This window comes from Ranitomeya imitator, chromosome 1 (assembly GCF_032444005.1).
Source record: "Ranitomeya imitator isolate aRanImi1 chromosome 1, aRanImi1.pri, whole genome shotgun sequence".
NCBI classification, from domain to species: domain Eukaryota; kingdom Metazoa; phylum Chordata; class Amphibia; order Anura; family Dendrobatidae; genus Ranitomeya; species Ranitomeya imitator.
Window position 1 is genome coordinate 967,590,899 of NC_091282.1, and position 22,700 is coordinate 967,613,598.

Genomic DNA, 22,700 nt, shown 5'->3' on the forward strand with positions numbered 1-22,700 from the left:
AAATATGAATTAATTGCTCAGTTATACCCCCTTTTTATGGGGGTCACAAATTGTTGTGAGGATTGGTATATTTATCAACTCCATTCTTAGTAATGTGGATTCTGATATTGCTCTCTAATCAATATTCCTTCATTATGTGCTCCTTCTGTTAAAATTTGTATTTGTGACCCATAATTATGTACTGGATCTTATATAAATCTGATGGACTTGCGTTCCAGCTTGGAACGCCCCGGACTACAATAGATGATCTAGGTCCGGTACCCAGCTCTTCACTTCCGGGATTGAGGGTCCCGCGTCATAGACATGCGCAGTAGGAATCATTGTGAACAGGAAATGGGTATGCGTTCCATGTGGTGCGCACGCTGTATAAGCTATTGAAGCGCTTCCGGTGTACCCCCTCCGGTTCCGCTGATGGGTCAAAATACATTATCTTTGCACATGTGCTGTGATGTTGGCTCGGTTTTGGAAAATCTAGGAGGTTAAGCACAATTTTCTTGAAGCATTTATTTGGCAATGGACTATACCTGATGATGTATTAGTTGATGCATATCTCTGGAGTTTAGCGTGAGTGCCACGAAGCATACTGGGATATCTATATAACAGTGAGCACTGATGTATACCATGCAGCAACATATCTGACCTCCTGATGATCCTAATGGTGAAACACGTAGAGGTCCTTCTGGACATCTAAACCTTAAGTACCCTTGCTTGCTGTTATTGTTCAATGAATTTATCATGTTTTCAAAAACTTTCCATTCAGCAATTATGAATGCTTATATTTTTCTAGCTGATGGACCTGCCTTTATATTCATGTGAATAAGCCTTGGTTTGAATCAACACAAGGGACTGTGCAGGGTCAGCCACCGTGGAGCGGGTGCGCCAATTACGCTGACAAGTATGGTGCCATCCCCCGCTGCCAGTTAAGAATACCAGTAGCAGGGAACAGCATAGCAGGGTACATTTTTATTATGCACATGTCATTTTAATCGATGTGACATTGATCATTGTTCATAAGCACCTTCACACGTTGTTTCTCTGCCTTTGTATATATTTTTTCCTCGTTTGAGGCCCCCTATTCTTCTATCCTCTATGTTTTGATTATTGGGTGATTGTCGCACCAGCATAGGGCCATCTAGGAGTTACAGGGACAGCTGCCGAGGAGCGGGGGCGCCATACTCATACCTTATTTAGGGTGCCAACCTCCGCTGATAGGCAGAGTTTGAGGGAGTTGTTGGTGCAAGTTTTTTAAAGTCAGCACAGTTTCTTGCTTTGGTGAATGTTTGCTTTTTAAAGGAGATTTATTAAAAGGTATATTTTAATCTTGTTTGTAGGGTAAACACTTGTTAGCCTTTTCGAAAATGGAAGACATACAAGACCACTGATAATCTCCCTTGATCTGGGGCTCCACGCAAGATCTCACCCCGTGGGGTCAAAATGATCACAAGAACGGTGAGCAAAAATCCCAGAACTACACGGAGGGGAACTAGTGAATGACCTGCATAGAGCTGGGACCAACGTAACAAAGGCTAACTTCAGTAACACACTACGCCGCCAGGGACTAAGATCCTGCAGTGCCAGACGTGTCCCCCTGCTTAAGCCAGTACATGTCTGGGCCCGTCTGAAGTTTGCTAGAGAGCATTTGGATTATCCAGAAGAGTATTAGGAGAAATGTCATATGGTCTGATGAAACCAAAGTTGAACAGAGAAAGGTAGAAACAAAACTTATCATGTTTGGAGGAGACAGAATGCGGAGTTGCATCCAAAGAACACCATACCTACTCTGAAGCATGGGGGTGGCAACATAATGCTTTGGGGATGTTTCTCTGCAAAGGGACCAGGACGACTGCTCCATGTACATGAAAGAATGTATGGGGCCATGTATCCTGAGATCTTGAGTGCAAACCTCCTTCCATCAGCAAGGGCATTGAAGATGAAACGTGGATGGGTCTTTCAGAATGATAATGATCCCAAACACATCGCCAGGACAAGGAAGGCGTGGCTTCGTAAGAAGCATATAAAGGTCCTGGAGTGGCCTAGCCAGTTTACAGATCTTAACCCCATAGAAAACCTTTGAAGGGAGTTGAAAGTTCGTGTTGCCCAGCGACAGGCCCAAAACATCACTGCTCTAGAGGAGATCTGCATGGAGCAATGGGCCAACATACCACCAACAGTGTGTGCCAACCTTGTGAAAACTTAGGCCGGTTTCAAACTTGCATTTGGGTAGTGTGCGTAGGGCTGCGTACTTCCTCCCTTAAGCTCCGCCTACTTACGAACTGCTTCCCTTAAGCTCTGCCTACTTCCGTATGGATCCTGCGTACCTATCTTTAACATTGGGTACGCAGGGACATGCGTTGTATGCGGATGCGTCTGCATGCATCGTTTTCACGTGCCTGCCAACTGCAAGAGAATGCAACATGTTGCGTTCCCGTGCGGTCAGCAGGCACATCAAAACGACGCATCCGCATACAACGCATGTCCCTGTGTACCCAATGTTAAAGATAGGTACGCAGGATGCATGCGGAAGTAGGCGGAGCTTAACCCCTTCATGACCTTGGGATTTCCCGTTTTTCCATGTTCGTTTTTCGCTCCCCTCCTTCCCAGAGCCATAACTTTTTATTTTTCCGTCAATATGGCCATGTGAGGGCTTATTTTTTGCAAAACAAGTTTTACTTTTGAATGACATCATTGGTTTTAGCATGTCGTGTACTAGAAAACGGGAAAAAATTCCTAGTGCGGTGAAATTGCAAAAAAAGTGCAATTCCACACTTGTTTTTTGTTTGGCTTTTTTGCTAGGTTCACTAAATGCTAAAACTGGCCTGCCATTATGATTCTCCAGGTCATTACGAGTTCATAGACACCAAACATGTCTAGGTTCTCTTTTATCTAAGTGGTGAAAAAAAATTCCAAAGTTTGCTAAAAAAAAAACAAAAACAAAAATTGCGCCATTTTCTGATATCCGTAGCGTCTCCATTTTTCATGATCTGGGGTCGGTTGAGGGCTTATCTTATTTTTTGCGTGCCGAGATGGCGTTTTTAATAATACCATTTTGGTGCAGATATGTTCTTTTGATCGCCCATTATTGCATTTTAAAGCAATGTTATAGCGACCAAAAAAACTTAATTCTGGTGTTTCGAATTTTTTTCTCACTACGCCATTTAGCGATTAGGTTAATCCTTTTTTTAAATTGATAGATCGAGTGATTCTGAACGCGGCGATACCAAATATGTGTAGGGGCGAAAGGGGGGTGATTTAAACTTTTATATTTTTTTTTATTTTTTTCACATTTTTTTAAATTTTTTTTTTTACTTTTGTCAAGCTTCAATAGCATCCATGGGAGGCTAGAAGCTGGCACAACTTGATCGGCTCTGCTACATAGCAGCGATCATCAGATCGCGGTTATGTAGCTTAACAGGCTTGCTATGAGCACCGACCACAGGGTGGCACTCACAGCTTGCCGGGATCAGTAACCATAGAGGTCACAAGGACCTCTATGGTTACTATTCTGATGCATCGCTCACCCCCGATCATGTGTCGGGGGTCGGAGATGCGCTCATCTCTGGCCGGATGGCCGGAAGCTCCGGTTAAATGCGGCTGTCATCGTTTGACAGCGGCATTTAACTAGTTAATAGCGGCGGGTGAATCACGATTTCACCCGCCGCTATTGTGGGCACATGTCAGCTGTTCAAAACAGCTGACATGTCCCGGCTTTGATGCGGACTCACCGCCGGAGCCCTGCATCAAAGCGGGGGTTCTGACCTCGGACGTACTATCCCGTCCGAGATCAGAAAGGGGTTAAGGGAAGAAGTTCGGAAGCAGACAAAGCTTAAGGGAGGACGTACGCAGCCCTATGCACTCTACCCAAACGCAAGTGTGAAACCGGCCTTAAAGAAAACTTTTGACCTCTGTCATTGCCAACAAAGGATATATGACAAAATATTGAGAGGAACTTTTGTTAATGGCCAAATACTTATTTTCCACCATAATTTGCAAAATAAATCTTGCCAAATCAGACAAGGTGATTTTCTGGATTTGTTTTCTCATTTTGACTCTTAGTTGTGATCTACCAATGATGTCAACTACAGACATCATCTCATCTTTTTAAGTGGGAAAACTTGCACAATTGGTGGCTGTCTAAATACTTTTTTCCCCACTGTAAGTAACACATTGCAGCAATCAGGGTCTCTATCCCTATATCATGCTGCTGTCAGCATAACTCTGCTAACAGTTTCCCTTTAATAAACAAATAGTAAATGTACTTACATAGGTTTTTCTTGTGAATTTGACCATAACATAAAAACACAAAGCAGTATGCAAATACAGATATCCGAGAGCTTTCCATAGCAGCGATACTGCTGTGAGAGGCACGCACCCATATGACAATTCATAATAATAAAGATATTTCGATTTAAAACATTACCAGTCCAGCTAAAGCCCAGATGGTCAGCAATATGAGCAAGTCTCTGCTCTGTCCTCTCTTGGTCTTCCTCAAAATCTATAGAATAAAAACCAAAACAATAGAATATGTCACCAGTGCGTAATTGTTTTCTGAAAGAGTTAAAAAAAAAACAAATGTAAAAGTTACTAGTGATAAGATCTCACTTTATCTTGCTATAGTAATAATATGATCTGGAAGCGTTTTTAGAGTGAAAAGAAACAGAGAATAAGAGCAAAATTTGTACAAAATATAAAAACCTAATAGATCAAATCAGTGTGAGGTCTGCAAAGAGTGAAGTTCACTGCATATTCATTTATCGAGAATTACAGGACAGCTGCTCAGTTTCAAATAGTTAAATAATGTGAATGAAGCGCCTGTGCGTGTCCAGCGTACTTCTTAGGGTAGACCGATGTTCGGCACATATCAGCAAGTCCAAAGCAAAGCTGTACATGCAGATTATACTGCAGATTCTCTGCAGCCAAAGCCATGATGAAAAGATGAGCCATTTGTGAGTGGCCCCATGGAGCTCTGCACTGGCACTTTATTATGGGTAAGTTACATCAATGATCATGGATATATGCATTTGCACTTTGCGAATACTGTATTATCACTGATAACCAATATTACCTGAAAAGCTAGAGGAAGATAACCATGATCATAGTATGGGTCGCCTATTCAGAATCATCAATGTTTACACACCAACATGGGTTACTATAAGAGATCTATACAGGGGAGTTACTAGAATTGAAATGTGAATGCAGTACATGTCATTTTCCCTCTATGAATGCTTCCCAGCAGCTGGTAATTCTTTCCCAATATTATTGCCCTCAGGGTGATACTATGTCTTCTCTTTGATCACCTCATTGTTGAATTATTTTTCATTTGTATATGTTTGCAATCGAATTTTTGCATAATTAAATAAAGAATTGTCATTTGATTACATTAGTGAAGTGAGCACTCCATTTTTGTATCATGTAGAATGTATTACAATGTTGTTGCATGTCTGTGGTTTTTTACCTCTTGTTGGAAAAGTGTATCGAATCTTTTCCCTTAATATAAAGAGATATGCCACACAAAATAGTTAATAAATAAGATTTCTCACATGTCTACTTTACATCAGCACAATTTTGGAACCAATTTTTTTTTTTGTTAGAAAGTTATTAAGCGTTAAAAGTTGACCAGCATTTTTTCAAGCAAGATTTACAGAACCATTTCTTTAGGGACCACCTCACATTTGAAGTCACTTTGAGGGGTCTATATGATAGAAGATAACCAAAAGAAACACAATTCTAAAAACTGCATCCCTCAAGGTGCTCAAAATCACATTCAAGAAGTTTAGGTGCTTCACAGGAATTTTTTGAAAAAATAAATTACCATTTAACTTTTTTCACAAAAAAATCGACTTCAGATCCATTTTTTTATTTTGACAGGGGTAACAGAAAAAAATGTACCCCAAAATGTGTTGTCTAATTTATCATGAGCATGCTGATACCCCATATGAGGGAGAAAACTTCTGTTTGGGCGTACGGCAAGGCTCGGAAGGGAAGGAGTGTCATTTGACTTTTTGAATGTAAAATTTCCTGGAATCATTAGCGGACATCATGTCCCATTTGGAGAGCCCCTGATGTGCCTAAACAGTGAAAAAACCCCACAAGTGACACCATTTTGGAAACTAGATCCCTCAAGGAATGTACTTAGATGCATGTTCAGCACCACCTTGAACCCCCAGGTGCTTCACAGAAGTTTAGAACATTGAGCCGTGAAAATAAAATAAATCACATTAGTTAGGTGGGCTCCCAACACATCAGAAATGTCAAAAGTGGATGCAATATGCGCTTTCGGTACACTGGTGGGCTCAGAAGGGAGGGGGCATTTGGATTTGAAAGCGCAGAATCTGCTGAATTTCTTTTGGCGGGTGAGGAGCCATTTCACTTTTCTAGAGCTTTTGTACTAACAGTAACGTGGAAGCCCCCTTTATTTCCATTGACATTTGACAGACCTGAGTGGGGACTTTCTTTTTCTTTTGTGGATTGAGTTGAAGGTTTTATTAAGAACATTTTACATAAAGTTTTGAATCACAGTTATCCAGTGCTCTATGCTGAAGACTTACGGTACTTTGGGGTTTCCATTTAAATCTCAGAGTGACGTGATTCACATGAAACCCCCGAGGAAACCATTCACTCTGAGACAGCAGTTAGTCTGGACTCTGTCTGGCCTCTGTTGAGCGGTGTCCTTTTTTTCAGAAGTGCACAAAACTGTGGCCAACGGCACTTTTATGCAATCCTAAAAAGATGGACACTGCGGGATCACAGGTAATATGACGTTCACAGTGCCTCCATCTGCCTCATTATAGGGAATCTTCCATGAGAGGTTCGGTCTGAGTCACGTATTTCAGAGATTTACATGGAAACCCTGATGCAAGTGCTCAGCGCAGAGCGCAGGATAAATGCGCGCTGAGCCTTACTTACAATTTTTAACTTTTTCATCTTTTCGCTGATGGAGCTGTATGGTGGCTTGTTTTTTTGCGGTAGCATGTTTTTATCACATTTTATTCCACTTTTTGTTCAGCAGTATGATGATAAAGTATTGTTTTTTTTTATTGTTTTTTTTTATGGTGTTTACTAAAGGGGTTACCTAGTGGGACAGTTTTATAGGTCAGGTCGTTGTGGACTCAGCGATACCAAATATGTGTACTTTTATTGTTTTTATTTTTTTCATTCAGATATTTATTTATAGATATATATCTTTTGATTTTTTATTATTATTTTTTAAAAATATATATTTTTACAATTTAAAAAAAAATGTTTTTACTTTTTTTTTAAAACTTTTTTACTTAGTCCCACTATGGGACTATCATTTTTTTTGCAGGCTGACTACGTCTACAGCATGGGGATGCAGCAGCTATGGGAGTGAAGTCCATATTCATTACTGTAATGAGCGGTACCATGTGAGCACTCACTACAGGAAGAAGCTGCCGGCACCCGGAGGACCAGGGACGTGCAGGGACCGCGCCAGGAGCAGGTGAGTATTATTAGACAGCTGCCGCTCCCCCTCCCCTGCCGAGCCCTGGGTATGACTCGAGTATAAGCCGAGAGGGACTATTTCAGCCTAAAAAAAATGGGCTGAAATTCTCAGCTTATATTCAAGTATATACGGTAATAATGAACTGGGTAGTTTGGTTAATGAATTATGGGATTCTGTTTTTTTCTGTACAGAGAGAATCAAGTAAATTATAAAAATAATGCCCATACAGTAAGGCTGGGGGCCTAGATCTCCACAGGGGCCCTCCGGGGGATTCCCCTGTTCACCTGTGAGCCAGTCCGAGCCTGACCACATGTATTTATTATTTTAGTCAAGGTAGTCCATGTTTGTTACAAAAAGATCAGTCTTTGCAAACCTTCACACTGACCTAAATGACCCTTCATATTATGGGTCATTTTATAGCTTTATTAAGCCTTCACAATGTCCAATCTTGAGATTTGTGTCACAGATAGTGATGACTTTTTACAACATAAAAAACAGACACGACATGCATCAACAAAAACAATCACCACAAAAGAAAATGTTCACAAAACACAGAAAGTGAATTCAAAATCTATGACATGCATAACAAAGGAAAATCCCAATTTCTTTGGCAAATACCTTGTGCAATATCATGGCTATGGTCATCTGGAATACGTTCAATTTGAGTTTCTACTGACTCATCCCATATAGGTCTTGTATCAAAGATGTCTTCTGGAACAGATGGCTGGGTTCCAGACATTGGAAGATTTTCAATGACTGAAATATCAAAGGCACTGCTCTCATCGTCAGATAGTGGTTCTTGTTCCTTTTCAGCCTGGGTAAGCCTGTCCACTAATTTTGATGCCTCATCACTAATTTCTTCGAAGAAATCAATAGAATTCTTGTACATTTCAAAGAAACGTTCCTGCTCTGTTGTTGCTGATGATGATGATGATTGGGCAGGTGACAAACTCTTAGCTTTCACTGGAAGTTTGGATGATTTTTGCTTAGTTACCTCAACACTTTCTCCCTTAACTACCTGGCTAGACCTTTCAGAAATCTCACAATGAGATTCTGTGCAACTTTTGGTTTTAATGGTTGTTTTTATTTTAGAATCTGATGTACGAGCATCAGACTCCGATTTAGTTCTATTATCTTGTTTCACAGGTATTTTGCTACTAGATCTATCTGGAAATGTGAAGGATTGTTCAGTTTTAGTTAAAGTTGTTTTAACAGGGATCTTGGACTTTGGCTTTTGATCTTCCCCCATTGTAAGACCAACATTTGTAAAGCAGCTTTCAGTATTAGCAGATATAAAACTTTGTGGACTTTCTTCACATACTGCCGAAACAGATCTTACAGGAATTTTGGAGTTTGATAGAAAAGAGGATCCACTTTCTACATCTGCAGTTGGGATTTCAATTACAGACTTCTGTTCTTCTGGTGAAGATTCTGGGGATTCATTTCGTTCAGAAGTCACAAACTTTGGGATGGTAGCAAAATCTATATGCATATCTACTATAGAGTAATCGGGAGATGGTGTCCAAGAGTCTAGTGAACTATCATAGTACTCCTGAGTATTTGACACATTTGTTAAATTCTCCTGTGCAGAAATCACTTCAGCATCCTTTTTAGATGTTTTTGAGGAAGCAGAAACACCCATTTTAATTCTTAACTTTTGCTCTGTTTTATTAGAGTCTGTTTCAATATCATCAACATCTACTTCAGATTCACCAATCGACTGACTATCAAACGGGGATTCTGTTGTATCTTGTAATTCACTTTCTGTTACATCAGTTTCTACAACAGAAAATGGATCTGATAAACTTTCATGGTTTGGTGACTCTTCTTCTCCACTCTCTTCTTTGATGTCTTCTTGTACACCTTCTGCACACTGCTGTCCTATTTGAAAAAAGTGAAAGCTTTCATCGGCATAATTTCTTTTGGTCATATCTATAGCTCCACTGCGGGTCATTTCAAAAAGTTTCCCTTCTTGAAACATAAAGGGATTTTGCTCACTGGATGGGGTGCCCTCTTCAGTGGGTGTACGTGCTGGAGTAGTGTCAGGTGTAGTTCCCTGTGACTGTTTATCTACCATCAATCCAAATATTTTTTGCTCTTCTTCTTTAACACGTGCTTCAAAAGCTTCATCATCTTCTCTGATGGAACTCCATGAGTCTGGTTCAGCTTCAGATTTAGTTATAATAATGTGTTTACTTTGATGTTCTGTGGTTTCACTTATTAAGGCATCTGTTTTAAAACATTCACCATCAGTTGAGGAAGACCTGGGTGCACCTTTTTCCTGCTGGAAGGTATCTTCATCTTTACCGTGTGATAGGCTTTCAACCATACTTATGTCATGTGCAGTGTCTTGACTAGTAAAAAAGTGTTCTATTGGGACATTTTCATAAGGACTTGTGATTTCAGGCACTGAGACAGTACGGTCATGCTCTATTGTGTCATTTTGTGATTGTGAAGATACCGATGTTTGACAGAAATCATTCTGAATCACTAATGATGATGAAGCAAATGATTTACATGCACTGCTATCATCAAAAAGAGATATATCACTCTGAATTGGATATGTTACATTGTTATACACTGACGTGAGTTCTGGACACTGAGAACCATAGGGTTCCTTGACAGATACATCGCAAGAAGCTATATGATCTTTTTCTACATTGATTATCTCTTTAAAATCAGATGCACTTTCATGTGCATCTAGAACATTATCTGTAAGATTTTGTGCGATTGACTGCTCTGTACTAATATTCTCATGTACATGTGTTTTCATTGATGATGAAATACAGGTCTCTTTAATATCAGCCTCAACTGTCAAAACTTTATCTTCTGTAAAAGTGGGACTTTCATGACCACTGTATTTTGTTTGTTTTGTGTTTTGGCTGCTAATGTCATCTGCCTGGACCTCTTCTGTCTTGAATGAGTCTTTAATTGGTTGAAAAGCTGTGTCCTCAGGGCTTGAACCAGAATCTAAGCTTGGTGGTAGTGGAGATGGAGGTTGAACTCTTATTACAGGGTCTGGCAATAAACCGGAGTCTGCTCCTTTTTTCAACTGGGTTAATTCTGGTTCACTTTCTGAAGATGAACTACTTTTTCTGCTTTCTACAGACTTGACTACAATCAGAACATCTTCATCCTGCACTAATTTAATACCATTCTCTTCAATGTCATCATCATTTGAGGTTTTTGAGTCACTTCCTGATATATATTCTTCTGCCTTGAATTCTTTTTTATATTCTCTTTTCTGCTTTGCTTCTTGCTCCAGCTCATCAAACATTTTTATCTTTGCTACCATTTTGAACATTTCTTCTTCAGGTGTAAATCTTTTTTTTGGCTCGTTTTCTGAATCTTCTTCTTGCTCTTCAGAAACTTCTGGAATTATACCTGGCTTTGGAAGGGTAGAGAATGCCTGTAGGTCTTGTATTTTGGGTGTAACTTCATAACTTATCTCTTCAGAACTGGGAGTATCAGGGGAAAGTGGACTTTTGCCAGAGCTTTCCATGAGTGAAGTCTGTTCTATGCTATCATCTTCAGCACTTCCATCTGGATCTCTGAGAATTCTAGAACGAAGAGCCAACTCTGATGCCAGGTCTGATTTCAAATTTGCATGAAGAGCTGAGCCTATAAAGATACTAGACTTAATTTTTTGCTCAACTGGGCTACTCTCAAGTGAGTCATGACATGGTGATTCTTTTGAAGGACTTGGTTCTAATGAATCAGGAGTTTTATGTGAAGAATTGTCTTCTAACACTGGGCTTGCTTCCAATGAATCCTGATGACTAATTGCTACCGAGTCATCAGCCACAGGGCTGCTGACCTCATCATCTTGAAAACTTTTAGTAGGGAAAATTAATTCTAGTCCTTGAGGGCTTTTTAAAGTTCCATGACGTTCACCTTTAGGTAAAGAATCTTTACAGTCTAATGGACATTCTGCAGTATCATGAGATTTTTCATCACTGTGAACTTGGTTTACGTGTGTGATATTGTTGTCTACTTCAGTCAATTTGTTATCCTTATTTTCTGTTTCAGTAACAAATTTAGTGTCATGTGCATCCTCTTTTTCTGTGTTAAGTTGATCATCGGTCTGTTCTTCGGATTTCTTTGGTGAAACTGATAGGCTTTCAGGGCTTGTTCCTGGAGTCTCTGCTAAACCTTCATGTTTATAGCTGTCTTCAGAGCTCATATGAGGTGTTCCTTCCAATAAGCTGCCACTTGGTGAATCGGCAACCCCTTCATGCTTAAGACTATCTGAGCTATCATCATATGCACCACTTTGTAAATGTAAAGCAGGTAGAAGGTCATCTGTTCCATATTCAGAAGGAAAGGTTATATTAAATGGGCTAATGAGTACTTGATCTAAATTTAACTGAACACCTTCAATTTCTGGGAGATGTTTAAATTGTAAATAACTGTCATTATCTTCAAGCTCTTCTTTAATAACGTCTGAAAAGTCTGTGGATGTTTTCCTGTCAGGGCTAATTTGTGGATCAACATCTTGGTCACTGCTGCTAACTCTTAATCTTATAGTCGATCGTTCGTTATAGATTTCCTCATCATTAATTGAATGAAGAGGTTCATCTCTTGTATGGATCTGAGTCACTACCTCTTTAATATCAATAGGGGGTAATGATGGACTTCCCTTGTACTCTTTTTGGTTATCGGAGATTGACTTTAACCTTACATGGTCTTTGAGGGACTTCTGCTCACTTTCACTACAAGCTAAATGTTCTGTCACTGTATCTATCAATTTATTATTATCAGAAATTGGAACTGTACTATCTCCTAACTTGCTTTCTACAGAGCCTTGCTTTTGTACAGATTTTATTGTTTTGTACTCAAAAAGTCCAGATCTCTCCTTAGATGGATCATGACCTGACTGAAATGCTTTCATTAATTCACGAACGGACATAGTTTCTTCCAACTTTTCAGTTTTAGAAGATGGTGAAACTGGTGGCTTTACTACAGACAGTGCACTTGGTTGCTTGGCAGGCTCAGAAACAATATCCTTTACCTGTACTTTGCTTGATATGCTTGAAAGTCCCATTTGTTCTTCTTCAACTCGTTTCTGAAGAGCTTTCACTTTGTCTTTTATTGACCCGATTGGTGTTTCTTCAATAACTGGTGAAACTTCTTTTACAGTTGGAGCAGATACTACAGTAAGGCCAATTTCATCATCTAATGACTCTTCTGAACTAAATGTTGTTGGCCCTGATGAGTCACTTGTACCATACAGCTCTTCTTGCCTCCTTCTTTCTCTAAGTTTCCGGCGAATTGGTTTCTTGATTTCTAGTGGAAGTTTACGTTGTTCTGTTTTCTGTGTTTCAATTCCACTTGAGGTTGTAGAATCAGTTGAGTAAGAATTTAGGTCGTTTGTAAGATAATTAACCATCTCATGCATTTCCGCTTTTATTCTAGGTTTCTCCCCTCGGTCTATACGTATTTCTACGCATGGTGCATCGGAATCTTGCTGGAGGGCTCTTAGTTTGGCTTCTTCTATTTCTTCAGCTCCTACAACAACCCACTCTTCATCTTTGTTATATGATTTTGAAGAGTGAGCTTCTTCATGTTTTCCTCTAGAGTAGGTTCCAGTTCTGAGAATTTCATTGACTTTTTCCAAATCTTCTTTTACCTTTCCAACTATTTCAAACGGTTCTCCTGGATCTTCTTCGGTTCTCTCAAGTTCTTTATTTTTAGCGGAAAATGGCTTTTGAGTAGCATCAATAGTTAGAATTGCACTCATTTTTATCAAGTCTTGCTTCATTTCACACACTTCAGACAGCAAATCTGGACTTGCTAAAACTGGCTCATCATTGACAAGATGGCTTTTCAGGATGGAAGTTTCCGTGGATTCCGTTTCTTCATCATCTTTGAGGTGAATGAGAAATATTAACATAAAATGGCAATAAATAAATAGTGACTGAAAAATGTAATCATGAAGGAAATAATCACAGCTCTGGCTGAGGTGGGGGTGTGAATGCAATGAACTGACGTGGTTGGTGGATCCACGCGGCCTTGAACATCATGCTAAAGGAAAGGTAATTGGGAAGGAAAATGGGCAGGAAATAACTTGCTTAGAATGCATACTACGCCACACTCACACATACAACAGAACGACAACACAAAATCAGAGACAAAACAGCAAATGAATAAATAAATTACAAGTAGAAAACAAAATCACAGTGAATTTGAACAAAGGCATCTCAAGATTGTTTTGATGCTATACAACCAATTGAAAAAAATAGAAAGAAGAGCTACAATTGTTGACTGTCGATTGCCTCAAAGAGAAAGCCAGTGGTACTTAGCTGCCAGAAAAACAGGTTAGAGGAACTCGTACAGGAATGTCATATTTAATATGATATCATCACATATAAAGAGATTAAAATAGTAGTGTGCCAATCTATTGTAGTGTAACTCTTGCTGCCAGAGAGGTCTGTAGAAATATATATTGAGGAGTTCAATTTATTCTTTGATGGTTTTCAAGTACCTGAGATTTAGGTGATGCAAAATGAATGTCTGAAAAACACTGACCTATTAACGAATTAAATGCCAAATTTAGAATAGCAAAATGCCAAATGTCTTTAAAATGATAAATTCTACACAGTAGCATATTCCTTTTGGCTATATCATCCAGCAAGAAATGAAGGAAATTACAATAAAGTCTTTCAAAACTTTCTCCATGAAAGAAGAAGAAACCATATTCCTTCCAAGATGTTCTCTGATTAGCTGTCCCATCAGTTTAATGGAAGGGACAGATATTCAAAGTCCAGAGTGGTAGGGATCATGGCATTATTTTCATCTCTTGAAGATATAAATAGTAGAGGAATTTGCAGCAAAGAAGAGTTTGAAGATTTAAACTTATCTTAGTTTCCTCATTGAGCGTTGTAAGGTATATGTAACTTTTTTTGGAAATCAAATAGAGAAAAAATAAAATACAATCATTATGTCGGCAAAAGTCTATATCTGACCATGAGTGCATGCTAGCCATATTTTGAAAATTGATCCTCTAAAAATGTTTTAAAACACTCTCTTGCAGCAGAAGAGCTGGTAAAAATAGTTATCTGAACCAGCTACAAACCGGCATTTCATCTAGGAAGAAATCTTGTGAAAGATGATTGTTTAACTCAATGTTATGCAATGTTGAAATAAAGTGGATGTATGATCCTATCACTGGAGTATCCTCATACTGAAGGACACATAAGGTGAGGTCTGAACCACAAAATCATAGGAAAAAAGGAGTTTTCATGGATCAATGTAAAATGAATTGAAATACAAGATGTTATGCACAGCAAACAAAAGGTCAATACATCCACACAAAACACGCACACGCACTGTATATGTAAGTCAAGTTATTTCCATGCAAAGCAAAGGTGCTATGGGAACAGGCCTGGTGGGCCCTCAAAGTAAAAGGAAGAATCTGCAACATACTGTGGTGAAGTACAGCAACAATTTATTTATTTTTCTTACTCTAGTAAGAGGCCAATAATGCAGCAGGTATTACCTTCTCTCTTACTGATAATACCAATAAAAAAGTTAAAGCAAAGAGCCTATCTATAAGGACCAAACAGTTCTACCTTTCATATTAGTTTTGCTAGAGTTAGAGATTGCTGAATGGTAGCGTATCTGCTATGTTACTTGCCTACTTGGCTCATCATAGTGCTGTTCACATGGCTAGAACATGCTTCAGCACTGAAATCTCCTAAATACTGGGAAATAGGCAAGTCAAATATTTTCGGTAAAATGAATACATGGCCTAAAGCTACTTTTTTCGCAGAATTATACTTTAACATTAAATTGGAATATTTCTGTCAAAAATTGTAATACGTGGCTATGAATTTCCTTTTTTAACAATCCAAGATTTTACTATTAATAAGTATCACTGACTTTTGCAAAGATTACATAGAGTTCAGGCTGAAAAGGCATAGGTTGCACTAACGCTCCACCTGGCTGGCTGCAATAACTTTTGTGGTTGCTTAAAGGAGTTTTGTCTAATGAAGACAACACCTCTTTGATTCAAGCAGCCATTCAAATTAATGCATTGCATGGGCAACCTGTTTCTGGCAGAGCAGGAGCTGCCATTATTCACTCATAGTAAAGACCAAGAATGGGGTATCTATGAAATCACTGTGCCCATAGGGAAAATGGAGGGGGTTGTCTTCAGTAGACTGGTCCTTGAGAAGCCTGATTACCCATAACATTTTTTTATTGTTATCTCGGTTCTATATTTGATATTTTACGAATATGCTGACACTACTAAAAACATAATCTGCTTGTTTAGTGAAGACAAAGCTATTGACACTTCACCACAGTAATGTTGGCGGCCATCTAAAGCATTAGGACAGTATCTGTTTGGACCAAGCAACACATTATTTGCACTGCAAGAAGTAAGCTGGTGTTAAGTTTGCAGAAAACCTAATGTGGATATTGCTTGGTGCGCACAAAACTGATACCGTCATTAGCCAGTTAATGAGATGACAATGTCATGTCAACAGATGCACGGCAAAAAAACAGAAAATGGAATGGGCTTTGTAGGAGGATTAAAGGGGAAGGTCACAGGAAAAGTCAGTAGCAGGGAAAAGGGTTAGTTTAGGAGTTTAATCATTAGGTTGTAGCTTAGATCCCTACAAAATGTTATATGAACAATGCTAGTATAATATGTGTATTATTTTATTAGAGAAGTGTTAGTATCAGTTTAGTTGAAATTGTTAGCATGGCTTGCATGCTTAGCTCCATTTAATCATTCAAAGCTTAATTTATACATATTAAACCACTTACTTTTTTCAGATGTTAGATTTCCCTGGAAGAAAAGGACAAAGATAAACAATTAAAATAAAAATATTTATGAAGATTTTGATATTATAGTAAGATGCATAAAGGGACTCTGTCATCCCCAAAATTCATATTCATCTTCTTAGGCTAGGTTCAGATTGCGTTAATGGGACTGCGCTAACGAACAGCGTTGCATGGCGATTAACGCCGTGCATCGCGTTCGTTAGCGCACCCATTGGCAGCAATGGGAACGCGCATCGCTAGCGCGTGCCATTTTCGGCATGCGCTAGCAATGTGCCGGTGTTTTGTGACGCGCCTCGGACGCTGCTTGCAGCGCCCGTGGCGCGCCCGAGGTCCGTTCCCCGCTCTCGCAGATCGGGGATCTGCGAGAGCGGGGACATTAAACGCGACCCCAAAAAAGACATTGTGTTAGCGCAATCCGCTAGCGCTTAGCGCTAAACGGATTGCCCTAACGCAATCTGAACCTAGCCTTAAACATATATATAGGGGACTTAGACTCTATAAATATCGTAAAAGTCATATACACTTTTGAGTTGTAGTTATCGACAAATTTACTTTGAATCCATATGCAAATGATGCGCTTCGGCGCACAATTGGTGTGGTAAATGTATTAAGGCACCCTTATGCCGCCACCTCAGCTTTGCATCTAGCACTGTCCCTAATCTTGATTGACAGGGCTGAGTTTCTCACAGAAAGCACTCTCTAGACTAAAAGTCCCGTTCTTGCTAGTGTGCACTGACATTGGTGGAGCCCTGGAGCGAGCGCACAGTGTCATGGTGGTTAGTGTGGGTGAAGGCACACTCTGATCTCTGCCACTCATTAAATTTAGCGAACGTGCAGCTTCATAGAGGAACCAGAAATCAAAGTGTGCCCATACCCAGACTGAGTGCACACCGGCCTGTCCAAGTGAGTGTGCTCCTGGGCTCCTCCAATGTCATAGCACATGTGCAGGAACAAGGATCGTTCATGTCAAGTGCTGTCAATCAAGATCAGGGACAGTGCTGGATATATAAATCAGAAGGGGGAAAGTGCCCAAAGACATTGGCCACACCATGGGTGCACCAAAGCGTCCTCATTTGCATATATGTTAAAAGTGAATTTATCTGCAACTACAACTCTGAAATATATATTACTAATATTGATATGGCTGAGTCACCTATATAAATGTTTTAATAGCTGAATTTGCAATTTAGGGGTAATAGACTTCCTTTAAAGAAAGAAGTTAATGCTTTAGTTGTCTGAACTCAAGTTGGTTATAATCACTAAAGTGCTTTTATCAATGTATCTTATTAAGTGAAGAAATATGTGAAAGGTTTCCATTACATTCTTTGCATTTAGTTATTTATAATGAAATTGCAGTGTACCATGCATGCTCAGTCTGCAATAAAGTCTCCTACTGAACATCCATGACATACTAATTTTTAATGACTTATCCTAGCAGAAAAATGGATAACTCTCTCTGATGCTACTTCCTTTGCAGCATTTCCCCATATTGTCCTCCAAATAACTTGCATTCCCCATCCTAGCAACAAACATGGCAGAGTCAACCTTCCCTATCAGATCTGATATCTGTTCCTTCAACTCTATTCCACCTTTTCCCTTCTTATCAAGTACAGTCTGTCTGTATTTGCTCTCTCTGTAACATCCAAGCAGCTGTCATCTATCAATTACTAGGTTACTACATTTCCGCTCAACCCACACCCCACCGTCATCATGAACGATTTCAAGATACTCCAAACTCCTGGCACTTATACCCTCCAAAGCCACTCACAAGGTTAGCCCTAATCCTTACCCACGTCTGCTCCCTATTTAATCTTTCCAACTCACATCTTCCTCACTCTGACCACAATATTACTTTATCTTCCCTTTTCTTAATTGCCCTCTCAGTTCAGAAAATACCACACCCTTACAGGAACCTTACACATTTTTATATTTACATACTCCCTGACTATCTTCTACCACTCTATACTTTCACGTAAAATAAATGCCGCCAATGCTTTCTGTAACAATACAATTACTTTAGCTATTGACTATCACTTGGCTCACACACAATCAAACCTGAGAAATCAATAGGCAGTGGTGGCACAGCCAACCATAAAAAAAAAAGCTGCCAGGGCTACAGAGGTCCGGTGGAAGAAAAAAAATGCTCAAAGGAACACATTATCACTTACAATCAATCGTCAATGTCAAGTCTAGCCTGAGCTCTGCTACACAAGACTATTCCACTAGTGTCATATCTTCTCTGTTCCTAAACAAATAATTAACTATTCAACACTTTTAACTCCACTTTTTATCCCCCAGGGCTGTCCGATATCTCCCAATTCAGCTTACCACTCCTCTCCCACTAATTGTTTTTTCTATTCTCCACCACTTCAGATTAAAAGCTTTCCACTATGCTGTCCCACTCCCCCCTATCCTGTTTAGTCTTATCCCTATCCTTCGTACAGTGTTTATCCCTGACCCTTTTCCTTGTCCTATTAACCACTGGCATCTTTCCTTCTTTCATTAAACATGCAGCAATCACACTTATAGTTTAAATGGTTGTCCAGCCCAGTGGAAATTTTAGCTCTCCTTGTAGGATTGAGCGGTCATCTGGTAACGATTTGTATACTTCCAGCTAGTCGGCACATGACCGTAAGTAAGCAAATCACATACTTGCGCTTACAGGATGACCACTTGAACCAACAAGCATGTTAAACACTGTTAGGCTACGTAGCATGATCAGTATTTGTTGCGTTTTTGACTTTGCAGAATTTCTGCTCCTTAGTTAGCTTGCTTTTTTTCATAGCATTTTTGTGTGCGTTTTTTGATTCTGTGTTTTTATCTGTTAGGTATATCATGCTTTAAATAAAGCTGCCTTGTTTTTGAAGCTTCCTGGTATTGACAATCTTAGGTGCAGATTACATGTGTTTAGGTCCGTTTTTTACCTGCGGATTTTCCGCATCTAATTCAAGTCTATGGGAAAATTCTGCACTGAGAACTCAATGTGCCCACAAAAGAAATTGACATGCTGCAATTGCAAAAAGGCACCGCAGGTCAGTTTACACAGTGTAAAAAAGAAGTGGACATGATATTTCGATAAAACCAATCCACTTTGCTGGTACTGTAAAACATTGCATTTTTTTCCAGAACTCAAATACGCAGCGTCAAAAATGTGATAAAAGCCCATCATGGGCATTTAGAAGTAGGATTCGGCAAGCTGCAATTCTTGTTGGAAGTTTGGACGAGACTGGACAATCCCTTTACAAAACCATCACTTGGGCCCTCCTCTTTGTCCAGTGATTACTTCATCTCATTATTCCCATTTATAAACTCAGTGAACATCATGTCCATCTTGAACTTTCTACCACCTCACTATTTGACAAGCTGGCTTCCCACCACAAAACGCTACTGAAGTTGCTTACAAACTGCTAACTGCCACTGCTAAACAACATTACTCTGTACTCCTCTTTCTAGACTTGTGCTCTGCCTTCGACATTGTCAACCACTCCCTCCTACTACAGATCCTCTCCAAAGGCTATGATATCACAGCCCCCTCTCTGTTGTCCAGAATTACAGAGTGTCTATTAGCTATATCCACCTTTTACTCCTCCCACTTTCTAAACCTCAACATAGACAAAACAAAATTATCTTTCCACCAACTAACTTAAATCCCCACTAGACTTAACAATCACTGTTAATGACTCCAGGATTTCCCCAATCTCCCAAGTCCAGTGCTTTGGGGTAACCTTTTGACAGTTCTCTGTCCTACAAACCTTACATTTATACACTTACTACCTCTTGCTGCCACCAGCTCAAAATATTTCTTAAACTGGATCTGTTCTGAACTTTGAATCATCAAAAATTTTAGTATACACCCTTATCATGCCATATACACTAGTTCAACATCCTCCTTTCTGGCCCCCCTTGTACAAATCTTCCAACCCTTCAATCTATCCTTAAATCCTAATTCACACCTCCTCTTGTCAAAGCACCACTCCAGCATTTTATTTAATTTTATTACTGGAATGGTGTCTCTAATGTAAGTTCTTTCCTCAATTGATATACTCAGCAGCCACCGTCTTCACCTGTAAACGGCGCTGCTCTAGTGGTCTTCTGCTGGTTGTGACCTGCAATATTCCCCCTCTTTGTGATGGGCGAGCCAAAGGTCACTACTCAAAGCAAGTCAATGAGAGTCACAACAAGACACTCACAGATTTACACTGAGAGCTTGTGACTGTTACCTCTGACTTCCGGTCAATCCAAAGCTGTGGTCAATAGATGGTGGAGCGGGACCGAAGCAGCTGCAGGCAGTGACTGGTAAGTATATTGCTAGTGTCAGGGAACTTACATTAGTGGCGCCACTTCAGTGCTGAAATAAAAAAAAACGCTAGAGAGGTGCTTTAATTTTCTGCCTCATCCCTCTGCAAAATTAATCCACTGGCACCAAGTTCAAAAATAAACCATGGCTTATAAGGCTGAACTATTTTCTGTACAAGGCATTCTGTGTAGAAAGGTTTAACATTCAGCAACTTTTGAAACTTGAATCAACAGGCGGACGTGATAGTATGCAATATAATACACTGGATGCCTTACATTTTGCATATTACAATAAAGGATTTTCCTGACGCATATGCTGAATGTACACTACAAATAGTCAGTCTTTAGTGAGCTATACTATCAATTTTTTTATAGTATACCTCAATTATTGAAATTACCTCATCTTCATATTCTTGATCTGATTCGTATTCCTTTGAATTTCAGGGTTCCAGACATAAGAAAAAAAAATAATACAAAGAATACAAATTATTACATGGTTTTTAAACCTGGCTATTGATTTAAAAAGAAATAACATCAAATCACAGATTTAATTTATGCCTAAAGACAAAATATCCCCCCTACTCTGGAAATCTCTACCCCAACATATCAGACTCTCCCCTACTGTGGAAAACTTCAAAAGAAACCTGAAGACCTACCTCTTCCGACAAGCCTACAACCTGCAGTAACCACCAATCCACCAAACCGCTGCACGACCAGCTCTATCCTCACCTACTGTATCCTCACCCATCCCTTGTAGATTGTGAGCCCTCGCGGGAAGGGTCCTCTTTCCCCCTGTACCAGTCATGACTTGTATTGTTTAAGATTATTGTACTTGTTTTTATTATGTATACCCCTCCTCACATGTAAAGCGCCATGGAATAAATGGTGCTATAATAATAAATAATAATAATAATAAAATGCACCAATATGCCACATGAACAGTTCTGAAAGAAGAGGTGCAATTTCTACTGCCAATAGGTGCAATTAAAAAGAAACATTAGAATATATTGTGAAATGCTTTTTCTTTTGAGAGGACCCATCACCTCCTGGAAAACCTTGTGAATGAAAAGGAGACTTAAAACTTTTCTCAAATACATATAATAAGATAAGAAAGGGAAACAGGATTCATCTGGGGCCGGTTCTTCATGCAGTGGTGAAGCCTCATTATTTTGTCAATTTTGTAAGACTTTCTAGTTCTGAGCTGGAAGATTCCACTGTGAGAGAGACTGTGTGCAACATGTAGAGGCCAGGGGTTATTTGTGCCGATGTCTTACTTCATGTAGTTATATAATCAGCAATTAAATATGAATATCTGCATTTTGTGATGTAATGTAGAAGGAGGAGCTGTGTCTCTAATCCGTGATACTCTATTTGTGAGAAAAGGAAGCAAAATAAGGTAAGTGCTTATATTACAAATATTTATGACTTTGCAAAGGATAATTAAAAACTAAAATTTTTTTTAGATACTCTTTAACCCCTTAGGAACTGGGCCAAATTTTTGAAACCTAAACCAGTGTGGCTTTTTGTGGATAATAACTCTGGAACGCTTCAACAAATCCCAATGATTTTGACATTGTTTTTTGAGATTGTGGCACATTATAATTTATGATAATGGTAAACTTAGGTCGATAGGTTTTGTATTTAGAAACATCAGAAATTTGACAGAAATTTACAACAAATTAGCAATTTTCAAACGTTGAATGATTATCCCTTTACTCCAGGTAATCATACCACAGAAAACAGTAATAAATAACATTTCCCTCTTGTCTTCTTTACATCAGCACCATTTGTAATTTTATTTTATTAGCATTTTATGAGGTTTAAAATGGAGCAGCAATTTTTAATTTTTTTTAAGGAAATTTACAAAATGTAATTTTTTAGGGACCTATCTAGGTTTGAAGTGACTTTAGGGGTCCCATATACTGGAAAAACCCCAAAAGTGATACCAGTTTCAAAACAGCACCCCCTGACATATTAAAACCTGCTGTCAGGTAGTTTATTAATTAACTCTTCAGGTGATGTTCAGGAATTTATGCAAAGTGACATGACAGGAATGAAAATGTGTATTTTTACCACCTAAATGTTGCTAACTTCTGAACAGACACCAAAAACAGGCAAAGATGCTTACCTGTCTAAACAGGCCTCAATACAAATG

General features: G+C 39.2%; 1 protein-coding gene across 47 annotated transcripts in view; it reads right to left on the reverse strand.

Annotated features, from left to right (window-relative positions):
• ANK2 (ankyrin 2) overlaps positions 1-22,700 on the reverse strand; it is a 732,820-nt gene that overhangs the window by 72,295 nt on the left and 637,825 nt on the right. For 24 of the 47 annotated variants that reach the window (XM_069743800.1, XM_069743806.1, XM_069743797.1 and 21 more), the window contains 4 exons: positions 20,944-20,976; positions 16,232-16,253; positions 8,078-13,324; positions 4,418-4,492 (listed from right to left, as the gene is read on the reverse strand). In XM_069743800.1, coding sequence (XP_069599901.1) covers positions 4,418-4,492; positions 8,078-13,324; positions 16,232-16,253; positions 20,944-20,976 — 5,377 coding nt within the window. The remainder of the gene's footprint in view (positions 1-4,417; positions 4,493-8,077; positions 13,325-16,231; positions 16,254-20,943; positions 20,977-22,700) is intronic. The other 23 variants (XM_069743822.1, XM_069743826.1, XM_069743825.1 and 20 more) reach the window with 1 other exon arrangement.